This window comes from Dermatophagoides farinae, chromosome 8 (genome assembly GCF_024713945.1).
Source record: "Dermatophagoides farinae isolate YC_2012a chromosome 8, ASM2471394v1, whole genome shotgun sequence".
NCBI classification, from domain to species: Eukaryota; Metazoa; Arthropoda; class Arachnida; order Sarcoptiformes; family Pyroglyphidae; genus Dermatophagoides; species Dermatophagoides farinae.
Window position 1 is genome coordinate 3,880,050 of NC_134684.1, and position 13,221 is coordinate 3,893,270.

At 31.1% G+C, this 13,221-nt stretch overlaps 1 protein-coding gene across 4 annotated transcripts; it reads right to left on the reverse strand.

Moving 5' to 3' along the window:
• Nucleotides 1-344: 344 nt before the first annotated feature.
• LOC124495573 (zinc finger SWIM domain-containing protein 4) lies at nucleotides 345-9,573 on the reverse strand. Of its 4 annotated transcripts, none has more exons than XM_075733412.1 (8): nucleotides 9,299-9,573; nucleotides 6,048-6,982; nucleotides 4,119-4,419; nucleotides 3,890-4,023; nucleotides 3,541-3,830; nucleotides 2,894-3,473; nucleotides 2,012-2,825; nucleotides 345-1,951 (listed from the first exon to the last, which is right to left on the reverse strand). In XM_075733412.1, the coding sequence occupies exons 1-8, from the start codon at nucleotides 9,340-9,342 to the stop codon at nucleotides 604-606; spliced, it is 4,446 nt and encodes a 1,481-aa protein (XP_075589527.1). In that variant the 5' UTR covers nucleotides 9,343-9,573; the 3' UTR covers nucleotides 345-603. The 4 variants fall into 4 exon arrangements, with proteins under 4 accessions (XP_075589527.1, XP_075589526.1, XP_075589525.1 ...); XM_075733411.1 differs by lacking the exon at nucleotides 9,299-9,573 and adding an exon at nucleotides 8,521-9,177 and having other exon boundaries at nucleotides 6,048-7,009; XM_075733410.1 differs by lacking the exon at nucleotides 9,299-9,573 and adding an exon at nucleotides 8,033-9,177 and having other exon boundaries at nucleotides 6,048-7,934.
• Nucleotides 9,574-13,221: the final 3,648 nt, after the last annotated feature.

The window sequence follows — 13,221 nt, forward strand, 5'->3', positions numbered from 1 at the left end:
TCTCACGTTCATAATCTCATTCGATTCATCAAAACATGGCCATCATTTTCATCATGCACAAACAAACAATTTAAAAAACAAAATAACCGCATCGAACATTTTTTTTAATGGCCTTTATGACGCCATCTATTAGCCATTTTTCATTTTATTCATTTTTCAAATTATTATATCATCATTATCATTATATAGAAAAAAAATTATACAAATTTCAAAAAAAATATCAAATCCTAATTCTTGTTGTTGTTGTTGAATTGAGTCGGAAGAACTGAAAAAATCATCATCCCGAAGAAACAAATGAATTTAGCTCAGATAACCAAAACCGAAAAAGATCATCACCATCATCATATATGTACTGATTTATTAATATAAAAAAAGCTGAATTATAAATATGTAAGACAATCTTAATGAATTCTAAATTATAATATATTATATATAAATCCTAAAAAAGAAGACGATGATGATGATGATGAATTCAAGTTTTTTCTTTTCATAAATAAAATTATTATTATTATATATTGGCAATGTTTGAATGTTTTGAATACCCAAATTAAAGATGAAAATGATGAAGAAAAAAAATGAAAATGAAAGTTTCATTTGTATCAATCAATTAAATCGTTCTCTGACTAGACACATCAATTTTTTCTTTCCTTTATAAAGTGTTTTAATATTTTCCAATAGTTTGGCAAATTCGTTTTTACCATCCGGTGCCAATATGATTGTTTCTTGTGCTCGTGTTAAAAATTCAATAAAATCACCATAATGCCGTGGACTGATATGTTCTAATCGTCGCATGACAGCTTCAATATAGGCTTTTACAGCTGCATAAAGTAAATTACATAATGGTGGCCGATCCAATGGATATGTTTTAAATTGTCGCCGACGCATTCGTTCTTCAAGACTTAAATGTTCCATGACAATATTGGATGAATCAGGAACATAGCTTAAATTGATATTATTAGTACGGACATTATTTTGGCCAATCATGACAGGTTTCGGTAGAACCGGATGAGGTAGTGTACAACGACGAATCATATCGGCCAAAACCGGTGCACAACGTACATTTTTAATCAAAATATCTACAAGTTTATTAAGTTCTTCTGTGCCAAGACATTGTGCCAAACTGCAGGCCCATTGGAGATCATTAATCGAATGATGTGAATCAGCTGTCAATGGTATAACCACTTGATTGGCAGCTAATAATGCAATCTTACAAGCACGTTCGGAAGCACCTTGATGTTCGAGATATCGTGCTATTGTAAACAATTTATGTGATCCAATCTGATTTAATGAGGCAGCCGTTTCAACTACTTTGGCAATCGTATCGAATGCATATTGATCCTTTTCACATAATGATAATGCATTCAATGCACAACTGGATGGATCGCGCATTGCACATTCGACAGCTAATTTTCTAGCTGTACTTGCCAATTCTTCTGAACGCATTATATGATCACGAACACAAAGACGTGAATTGAAATTCTGTGCCAATACTGCCGATGCTACATGACGAACCGCTTCGGATGGACTAAAATATTCTTTCCAATTTCTCATTAGATAAACAATTTTATCATAACCAATCTCGGTGGCACAAGTCACTAGCCAATGTATGGTATTCTTACGACAACTATCATTTGTTTGATCATTCAATGTTATTTTGGCCAAATGAAGTCCAAATTGATATGCAATACGTAGAAGATATTCTTGACGATTACCATTCGAACTAAAATTGAATATATCTTGAGCCAATTTGTTTAAATAATGTGGATCAATGACATAAGTTTTGATAGTTTCAAATATAAGAAGTAATTGTGCATAATCATTACGAGCAGCAAATAACATTGTTCGTGCCAAAAGTGATTGTACATCCAAATACATGTCAAAAAAATTTGATCGTACTGGCAATTGATCTGCTTCTGTTGATGATTGATGTTCATCTTTGAATGCAAAAAATCTAGACACAAAAAAAAGTATTAAGATTGAAATTTGTAGATTGAAAATTTCTACAACATACCTGAGTGATCGAAGACCAATATCATAAGATAAATCGGGAAATGTTGGAAGAAGCGCTCCAAACATATAGCGTACAAGACCGGGTATTTGAACAACATCAGATGGTACAAACAGTTGTCTATGTTCACCAGTCACCATATCACTGAGTATACCATATTCAATTAGATAACGTGCCTGTTTTTGTATGGTAGATATTAGTATTGAATCCAATTTTATATCCAACAATTTTCGTATCAATCGTTCTTCTTGGCGATAACTACGATCACGTTGACTTTCAAGATCTGGTGATCGACGAAGCTGTGATAGACCAACCAATGCAATGTATACGGCTGCATTTAGATATGTATCCCAATATTGTGATGAACCGGGAACTTTTACATGATTGAATTTGAGTTTTTCATTGTTGATATCGTTATTATCATTAACATTGGATGCCATATTACCATCTTTATCGACCAAACCATTAACTTCATTATACATGACAAACATATCGACCAGAACATTTCGGCTAAATATACCCATATCGATTTTTTTATCATAACCAATCAAAGCATAATGAGCATCATATGATCTTGAATCACTTGTAACAGAAGCTTCGGCTAATGTATCGAATAAAATTTCAATCGGATCTAATGGATTACCGATCCATGAATCGGAAGATGGAACAACATGGATAAGACCTATATTTTCCTGTTCTTGAATATGTTGTCGATGACGAAACAAACGAACGATGGCCATTGAAAGACGAAGAGCTTCTTGTAAACGACCATTCACACGTAATGAGGCAACTCGTACGCAAGCCGTAGGCAAATGTTCTAATTAGAATTAGATAATAATTATAAAAGTTTCAGAAATGGGCAAATAGGAATAATTAAATTCATACCTGACCAAATAGGGAAGCCATCTTTATCGAAATCATCTGAATAATAATATAGACAAGATTTTCCATCAATTGGCCCATCTTGACGAAGAATCAATTGTAAATGTGCATCATCCCAAGTAATGTAAGAAGCATCCAATGCTCGTTCTAAAATTCGACGTTTTCTGAATGGAACATTGTGACCATTGCGAGAAGCATTGACAATCAATCTTCTATCATGTTTACTACAATGAGCCATGGGCTCATTTTCTGATGAAGATGAACAACGATGTGATGTATCATGGGTTGTTTGTACATTCAGATTAAAATATGTATCCTCACGGGGACAATTTGAAATATGTGACCAATGGCGAAACATTTCACGCCATTCTACACGTTTTAATGGCGATAACGATGGATCAGCCACAATAAATGTCCAAAGATTTGTCAGATGATCCCATAGGAAAATGAATGGATCAAAATACATTTGTTCAAATGCATCTTCTGGTTTAAGATAATGTGAATAGGAATAAAGAAATTGTTCGGTTATGATACGCAAGAATCGTGATCCATTGGAATCTTTAATCTTGAGCATTTCAATGACCTAATTTTTTTCAATGAAAAACAAAATCAATACGGCTATATATGATTGAATCATTTTTTATTTTTACCTTATAGAAAAGTAGAATAATTTTATTCGATTCCGATATGCTAACATATTTGACCAGATCTCTAATCTGTGCGGCTGTTCTTTCCTCATTCAGATACCAATCATGTGGCCCGTAAACACAAGCACCGGCTGTAGGATCAGGTGCACCATGAATTAAATTAATTGGTGCATGTTTCTGACTTAATTCGTCTGTAAGTCTTTGCACCGTTGGTAATATTTGCACATGATGTTCGGCTATTAAATATTGCACCAATTTTTGTAATTGCTGCCGATCCATATCAAGTAAAGTTTCTATCAATAATCATGTTTATTAATAATTGGTAATCAATGAATATATTCTCATGACATACCTGAAATTGGAATGCGGAGATCAAATGAATATGGTTTATGTATTCTATACAATGCCAATGCGACTACATGTTCGCACCAGAATAAATGAACAACACGTGGTGTACATGTACAAGTTGCCGATGTAATCTTACATCTGTAAATATGTTGGTGGAAGAATAAGAAGAAATAAAAAAAATTAGTGATAAAATGATTATTTGATTCAAAAAAAAAAAAAAAAAAAAATACTACCTATCAAATGTAATTGATACTAAACATCCATTGAGATTTGTTTTTCGATATGACGAGCTTGAATCCGATATATTATGATTATTATATGATGAATGATAGGTTCCATTCCGATCACCTTGAAATAGTTTCATCAAATTCGCCTCTGACGATTGAATGGCCAATGCTGTCGACGACGACGACGACGATGATGATGATGATGGATATGATGAAATTGTTGGATAAAACGAACCAGATGATTGTATCGATGGATGTGATTGTTTATTAAATTGAAGATCAATTACTATTCCGGTTAGATTAAATCCTGTTGTTTTTTTAATGAACAAAAAAAAAATTCAGTTAAACAAAAATAACCATTCTAAAACATTCTTTTTTTTATTTATATTCAAGATAATAATTCTGACAAAGCAAAACACAAAAAAAGCAAACAAAAAAAAATCTTTTCAATCTAATGGTAAATATCGAACAATCTAGTAGAAAATGAAAATCTTTCAAGTGCCGATTATAAAATTGAGACAATGAATTTGTCTATTCATCTTGTTTTAGTTACTACTATTTTTACCATCTTGATGATCGAATAATCAAATATAAACCATGCACAATGGAACAGCTTGAATTTTGAAGAATTTCCATTTTTTTTACAATCCTTAAAGAAATGTTGCCTTTTGTTTGCTGTTCAAAGCATCATCATCATCATAATAATCATTAAACTGAAAGAAAAGATGATCGATATTTCATCTAAAAACACACGAACACTAAGCCCACTACCCACTACCCACCACCACCACCGCATGACTAACATTTTGTCGTTACAATCACATCAAACGTCTATCTATAACCACTTGTGATCAATAATAATCAAACACAAAAAAAAAAATAAAAATTGAATGAAATGAAATGAAAAAAAATGACAAGGCATATTGTGTTCATGATTAGAGATTGGGCAAAAAAAAATCGAAATTCAAAAACTTTCAATAAATAACAAGTTAGAGTTTTTTTATGGCCATCATTCAAGCTTCAATTGGTCAAGTTCTCCAGGTATAGATACATTAATTCTATTCTTTCATTCATTCATTCAAAAAAAAAAAATTCTATCAAATTTCAACTGACCAACCGTCGAACACCTGAATGAATACGAGTGTATGTGTCACCGACCTTTTTGGATCAACATTTTTCCGACCATTTTGTTATGATAAATTACAATACTGCATAGTGACCAGTGTTCCAAATAATAATATTTTCAGCAAACAAATTCCACCAAAAAAAAACACTGTGTAAATATTTCATGGAACAAAAAAAAAACAACTACCCTTACCATAGATATTAGTGGGGAATGGTAGTCAAAATTGATTGACGGCCAATGTCTACCTAGTTTTCTTTTTCTGTTTCTGTTTTTTTTTTTTTTTTTTGAAAATGTCGGTGACCTAGGCCATTCGCGAAAAAAAAATTGCACGTTCACGCAAACAACTTAGTGTAATATAATGATTATTATTAAAAAAAAAGAGAGAACGCTTCAGGTGATTTTCTCGTACTTTGCCTTTTTTTTCACTTGGTTTGCAGGTCGTTTTGGTTGGCTGGTCGGTCGGTCGTTCGGTCGGCCGATTGATCGATCGATCTTTCGATCCATACATCGTATAGTTAGTGTTTAGTACCACAATTTCAAAAAGCAAAAAAAAAAATTCCATTCAAACAAACATAATTTTTGAATGGAAATTATTTGCAGCAGCAGCAGCAGCAACAGCCGTTGTTGTTGTTGTTGTTATTGTTCGCTGCGCTCTAATGAACAATGGCTCAACTTTAAGTTGAGAGATGATGTATTTAACTCCATGCAATAATTTTCATAAACTGGACTAAAATTAAATGCTTTACTAATGTGTGTGTGTGTGTGTGTGTGTGATAGATAATTTTTTTTTACAGAAAAAAATTGCTTACCAATTTGCATAACTTGACGAACAGTTCCAGAACAAAGTAAATGTAATCCTTTATTAAATGTTGATCTAGATTCCCATTCATGATCATGATGGCTAGCTGTTGATGTTGTTGCTGTTGTTGTTGTTGTTGTTTGATTACCTATCAAATTTGATGATGATGATGAGGATGATGTACCTACAGCAGCAGCAGCAGCAGTAGCAGAATTTGTACCATTCGTATAATTTGCTAGATTAAAATCCTGTTTAAATATTGATGATATCGATGAATAAAGGCGGATATAACGTTCATCACGTGGAAATGACCAGAATATTATTCGTTTCTGTACAGGTTCAGGTATACAGCTATATTGTTGTTCAATATATTCATATGGTATGTATTCAGCAACAAAACGTGCAGATATTTCTAATAATGATTCTGGCTCATATGTGGATTTTTGACCAACTAATGAATTTGGATTTATTAGATCTGTTCCGGTCGATGTTGATGCTGTCGAAGTGGTTGTTGATGATGTTGGAATGGTAGATTTATCTGATTGTATTCTTGAAGATCTACCTATAATCGAATGATGACCATTTGAATTCTGATTCCGTAGTCTGATTGTCCATTCTTTATTCGGTTGTTGAATAGATGATGATAATGATGATGTTGGATGTGATTGCGAAGGTGATGGTGGTGGTATAGGTGCTTGAAATTGATGTTGACATCGACAACAATAAATCTGTGCACATTGTCGCCGGGTTTGATATTGATGTGATTGATTTGATAATTGTCCATGTGATGAATAGGCACCAGGAAAATAAAGGCATCTTCCGTGAGCTACTTTTGAATGTATTCGATAATTCGAAATCGATGATGATGGTGATGTACGTAATTTACGAAATTGATTTGATTGTTTTGAGCAATCTCGATTTGAATATGTTGTCGATGATGAAATGCTAGTAGTTGGTGGTTGATCATCATTTCTATTTATTGTTGTTGATGATGATGATGATCCAATCTTACGTTTGGATTCGAAATTTTTTTCATCATCATCATCATCATTATTATTAGTGACGTAAGTTTTTATAGAATAATTTCTACCACCATTGGAACAAATTGATTTATTATCATTATTAGCATCGGATTGATCAACAGCAACAATGACATTATTATTATTATCATCTTCCATACATAAACGTTTCGAGGATGATGATGATGATGATGGATCATCATTCGATGATGATGATGAAGACGACATTATTATTGCATCAATCCTGTTTTCATAGCTTCGCAATGAAAATGAAAATGATTTGAATCATCATCATCAATAATTCTTCAATATAATCGATGGCCAATTGATTCAATTAATTATCATCATCATTCTCACGATTGATTAAAGGCATTCGACACAAACATTGGAAAATGAAGCACACATAAGACGTATATGAATTTTTATCGAAGACAATTTTTTCAATGGAAGAATTTTTTTCAATTAAAACGAAACGCAAATGAGAAAGATTCAACTGATTTCTTTTTTGGTTGACTTTGAGTCCATGTGCAACAACAAATTCATGTGATGATCAATCAGATTTTTTTTTCTTTCGTAGAATTTCAAAGTGAAGAATTTCGTTTTCTTTTATTTTGTGTGTTTTCGGATCTCAATCATTTATTATTGCTACGCATTTAATATTAATTTCGGACTAAAAAGAAAACAAAAATCGAAATTCGACGTTGTTGTTGTTGTTGTTGTTGTTGTAGTTTTATTATAACCAAACAAAACAGAGGAACAGACATTGACGATTACGAAAGAGACGTAGATAATTTATATAAATTATTACAGTAGTACATCGATTAACGATATTGTTTCGTTCAATGATGGTTGAAATTTTTCCAATTAATGATCATTACCTATGCTAAATTGAATTGAAGACAAAAAAGATTTTCAAATTGCATTGACACAATCATGTTTGGATTTGAAGTTCAAATTCCAACAAATTTTCACTGACCATATTTAGTTTGTTTGGATGAATTCTTATAATTGTCTGTCGTCAATTCTTATTAACGATGATTTCTAATAACGATGGTAGTCTTGGAACGGATTACCATCGATAGCCGAGTTAGCACTGTATTGCTATAAAACTATGCAATTGAATTACATCAATCAATCAATCAGTCAATCATTTATTCAATGATAATGTGAAGATTGTTATCTAAAATACTGTATTTTATGATGTATATTAATAATTCAATTAATCGAATATTTTTGATGTTAATGTTGATGTTGTTGATGTTGCTGATGATGATGATGAATTTCAATCAATGTAAAAAATTGATCCAAAAAAATTGTGCCAATAATTCCAATGATACATTGGAATTTCTTTCAAAGTTAATCTTAACCGCTGCCAAAAAAATGAAAATCACAACAAAATTGTCACCGCATCTACAATTACATCAGACATGGCAAATTGCAATACACACACACATAGATCAAAACCGAATTGGATGATGTAAAAGAAGAAGAAGAAAAACGCCCACTACCACATCAATCAACATAAAAATATTCAGTTCGAATGAGATCAAATGATGACAAGGATTCTGGAATTTTTCATTAAACTTGAAAAAAATCTTGTGATTGACAACAACAAAACACAAAACGATGATTCAATGTTATTGTTGTGATTTAATTATTGCTTTTTTGTTTGTTGTTGATGATCCTGGTTGAATCGAAATCGACGCAGAAAAATCTGATCACTGATTATTGCTTAACAATGATGAATAAAATGGTAGAAAAAGATTTCATTTCACTTTTTGTTGTTATCGTTGTTGTTGAATGTTTTTTTTTTGTTTGTGTGTCAAATGTAAGTGTGTGTGCGTGTAAAAAGATTGTAAATATCGTTGTTTTTGTTGACACCAAATACAGAAAAAAAAACAATAAAGTCGATGATGATGATAATCAGCCATCCACAAATACACAAACCACACACACACACACACTCACACACAACAGAGACAAACAATTGAATCAATCAGCCAAACACACAACAGATCCAATGATCAAACCATAGTCATTCCATTTCCAGACGATTCAATATATTGAATCTCAGTGTCTGTCATAGAGTCTTTGTGTGTTGTTCAGTGCAATGGCACCAAAAAAAAAAAAAAAAAAAAAAAAAATCTTATCTGTCGTTCTCTAACTTTCTATGTGTGTGTGTGTGTGTGTGTGTTTGTGAATGTGAGAACAGGCGAGAATTACAATGATGAGACATACTCACACATTCACATTCATAATAAACAGAGAGTTTTCGCTATCTTTCATTCAAATCATTTTTTTTTCACTTTTATTCCTCATCCTCCTCCCATGTTTTTAAAAAAGTAAAAACTTTCTCCACCACCACCACCACCAACAACAACAACAAAATCGTGTGTTTTGTTTTGTTTGTGTATAGTTATTATTAAATGCACAAGTGGAACGACAACGACGACAACGAATAAATGAATATAAGTGAATGAGACGTTCCGATCAGAATTTTTTTTTTAATAATAGTATAAAGAACACACAATTGAAAAGGAAGAAGAACAAGATGAAGATGATGAGGAGGATGGAAAGAAAATTACTTTCACTTTATGGTAGTAGCAATAATAATGGGAAAAAAAACCATAAAATAAGTTTTGTCTTATTTTCATTCTTTTTTTTTTGGTTGTGATCTAAATTTTGTTTGTTTGGTCTCGACCAAATAAACAAAATAACAATAATAATCATGTGTGTGTGTGTGTGTTAGGCCAAGGTGCATGCACATAGAAAATTTTTCCTCCTCATTTGAGGGTGAGAAATAAAATGTACAATGAGAAAGTGAGAATTTTTGTAAATGCTTCGCCCACAAAATTTATGCTACTTACGTACATAATATATAAACAAACAACGGTAGTAGCATAAAATATAATGGCTACACGTGATAAATTCCATTTAAAGGGGTAGTGGTTTGTGATGTTGGTACTGGTGTACATATATCATTATTAAAAAGAACAAAAAAAAATAAATAAATATGCGCATGTCAATAAAATATGACGGCATTTAATAATCCACCAATTGATGATGATGGAATGGAACAGAAATTTTTTTTTTTTTTTATTGAATTGAAAAAGATGTTGTAATGTAATGTATTTAGTTACTCGAACAGACGATGTTTAAACATGCACATGCATGCATGCATGTTATTTGATTAATAAAAATGACTGAAATGATGATGATAGTGATTGTTGTTGTTGTTGGTAAGAATGGTTTCGACCAAACAAAATATATGTATCCTATATGCCCATTCCTCTTCCCAAATTTTTTTTTTTTTCATTTGTAATGTTTATCAATGTTCTCTTAACCCCTATATTTTTCAAACGGATTTTCTTTTCTTTTTCTCCCATCTCATCCGGTATTAATCACATACACACACACACACCTAAACAAACAGAATTGTTTTTGTTGTTGTTGTTTTTATATCCCATCACATCACACATTTTTTGCAATATAAAGTGTGTTATTGACAAATGAGATTTCTGTTTCTCAAAATTCTCTACAATTCAAACAAAAAATGAGAATAAAAACATACACACACACACACACACGCATAGTACTTGATGTCATTCAAAACATCTCAAATCTTCAATGTTTGTGCAAAAAAAAAAAAAAAAAAAAAAAACAGAGCAACCGTCGAAAATAATGTTTGAAAATCTGTGGAAAAAAAAATGAAAAAATTTCCAATTGAAATTAATTCCTGCAAACAACAAAAAACCGAAGAAGAAGAAGAAGAAGAAGAAAATTCATTAAATTCAATGCCAACGGAGAAATGTCCTTTGTCCGGATGTTTCCAAGTATTTTTTTTTCATCAATTCTATCTGGTCGATCTAGTTTTGTCAGGTTCATTATTATTATCACCATCATCATCATCATTGAATTTTTCCTGCTATTATATAATATATGAAACTGGCAAAAAAAAAACCAGATAGAATTTTGAATATCAATGTGTACCACTACCCATTATAATGATGATGATGATCATCATTATCAACGCCGTCATTTCCACCAAGAACCATCATCATCATCATCGACAACAACAACAAAAATTATAATGACAATGACCATGCGTGCGTGAAAAATTCATAGACAAAAAAAAAAAAAAAAAAAAAAAAACACATCCACATACATGAACGAAAAATTGCCGGTAGTAGAATTTTGAATGATAGTGAAAACATATAGAATGGAAAATTAAAATTCAAAAAAAAAAAAAAAAATGCAGCTGTCAGGGAGGTTTGTGTTTTTTTTTCTTCACTCGATTCTCTCATCACATCATCTATCTATTCGTGCCATTATTATTATCATCATCATCATCATTATCTTACAACTACAAACTGTATGACGATGATGATGATGATGATGATTGATCAAGATCAAAAAAAAAAGAAAGAAAAGTTAAAGACCAGTTTTCATTTCCTTTTCTTTATACATAAAAATAAAATGAACACACGACAACCACAATATAATGATGATTCGAAATACGATCTAACCACCTTTTTTTTGGAATTTGAATTGTAAATGCATGCATGCATGCATCGATTTCTATTCAATTCGATTCGATAATGATGATGATGATGATGAGGGTTGAGAAATGGAAAAGAAATGAAATTCTTACAAAATTCATAATGGGAATTTTGAATGTTCTTTTTTTTGTTATCTCACACCATTAAAAAACATATATAATGGTAATCCAGAAAAAAAACGTTTTTTCTATCATTGATTATCATCGATTGATCATCATTGATGAAATTAAATCAAGATGGTGGCGATTTCTTTTTCTAAAAAAAAAAATCTGGTACGTGTTTGTTTTTTTTCATTTTTTAAATATTCAAATTCAGCAAACATCAGCAAAAAAAAACTCACACACAGAATACATGAATTCAGGGTAATAAAAAAAAAAAAAAAATTTTGTTGACTAAGTAGCCTGGGTGCGGCCATTTTTTTTTTTTTATATTTAATTTAATGTCTGTATATAAATCTTGCCGTCTATATATCTTTATGTGCCTATATTATTATATAACATTACATTAAACCTACACACACACACACACACATATCCGTATACAGACAACAAAATGGTATTTGTATGCATCTTAATCATTTCATTCCCTTTTTTCCAAAAAAAAAAAAAAAAAAAAATGCTACATTAAATCTGAATGTATAACATTAAAAAACGATCCATTGTCCCCTATAAATAGTGTTGTTGTTGTTGTTGTCATTATGGTTTTTTTTTGGATCGTGGAACAACAACAACACTAGATGGCCAGTCATCATCATCATCATCATCATGGTGTTTGGAAGTAGCATTTATTAAATATATGGTGCTTGTATATGTGCGAGTGTTGTTCCATTTTGGGTTTAAATTCTTTTTTTTTTTATTTCTGTTGACCTTATGAATGTTTAGTTGATTTTTTTTTATATATCACGAATCAATTATGGTTTTTTTTTGAAAATAATAAAAATTCACAATTGGATTACCACCGCAGCACCGAAACCGACACACACAGACAACAGCTGAACCCAATTTTTTTTCAAAGCAAACGCGAAATAAGATATAATAATGGCATAATGAATTTAAATTTTTTTTTCTTCTTCTGATCATATCAAATTCAATATAGAAACACAAACACACACACACACAAAAAAAAAGGAAATCCGGAATTTTTTCTCATTATTAAAATTCACACGAACAAATTAATACGCCATCTTTTGTTGGAAAATTGAACTAAATTGAATTTTTTTTTTAAATTGACCATTTGTAATTTGACTATAAACGGACAAATTATTCAAAAGCAAAAAAAAAAATCATTGTTTTTTTCATTGATAACGTTGTTAAAACTAAAATCAACAAGTGAATATATATATATGCTAGGTCTCATATGATATAGAGGGCGCCTTGTTTCAATGAATTTATTGTCAAAAAAAAAAAAAAAAAAAACTGGTTGTACGTATATATTACTACTTTATGTGCTGTATATCAATTAATTTCGACGTAGTAGCATTCAAAAATATAAAACATCACTCATACACACTCATACACACACAAACACGTGCCATTATTATTATTATTATTATTTGATGTATGACGCATCAATTCTCAACATTGACTTTCATCCTGATCCTGATAAC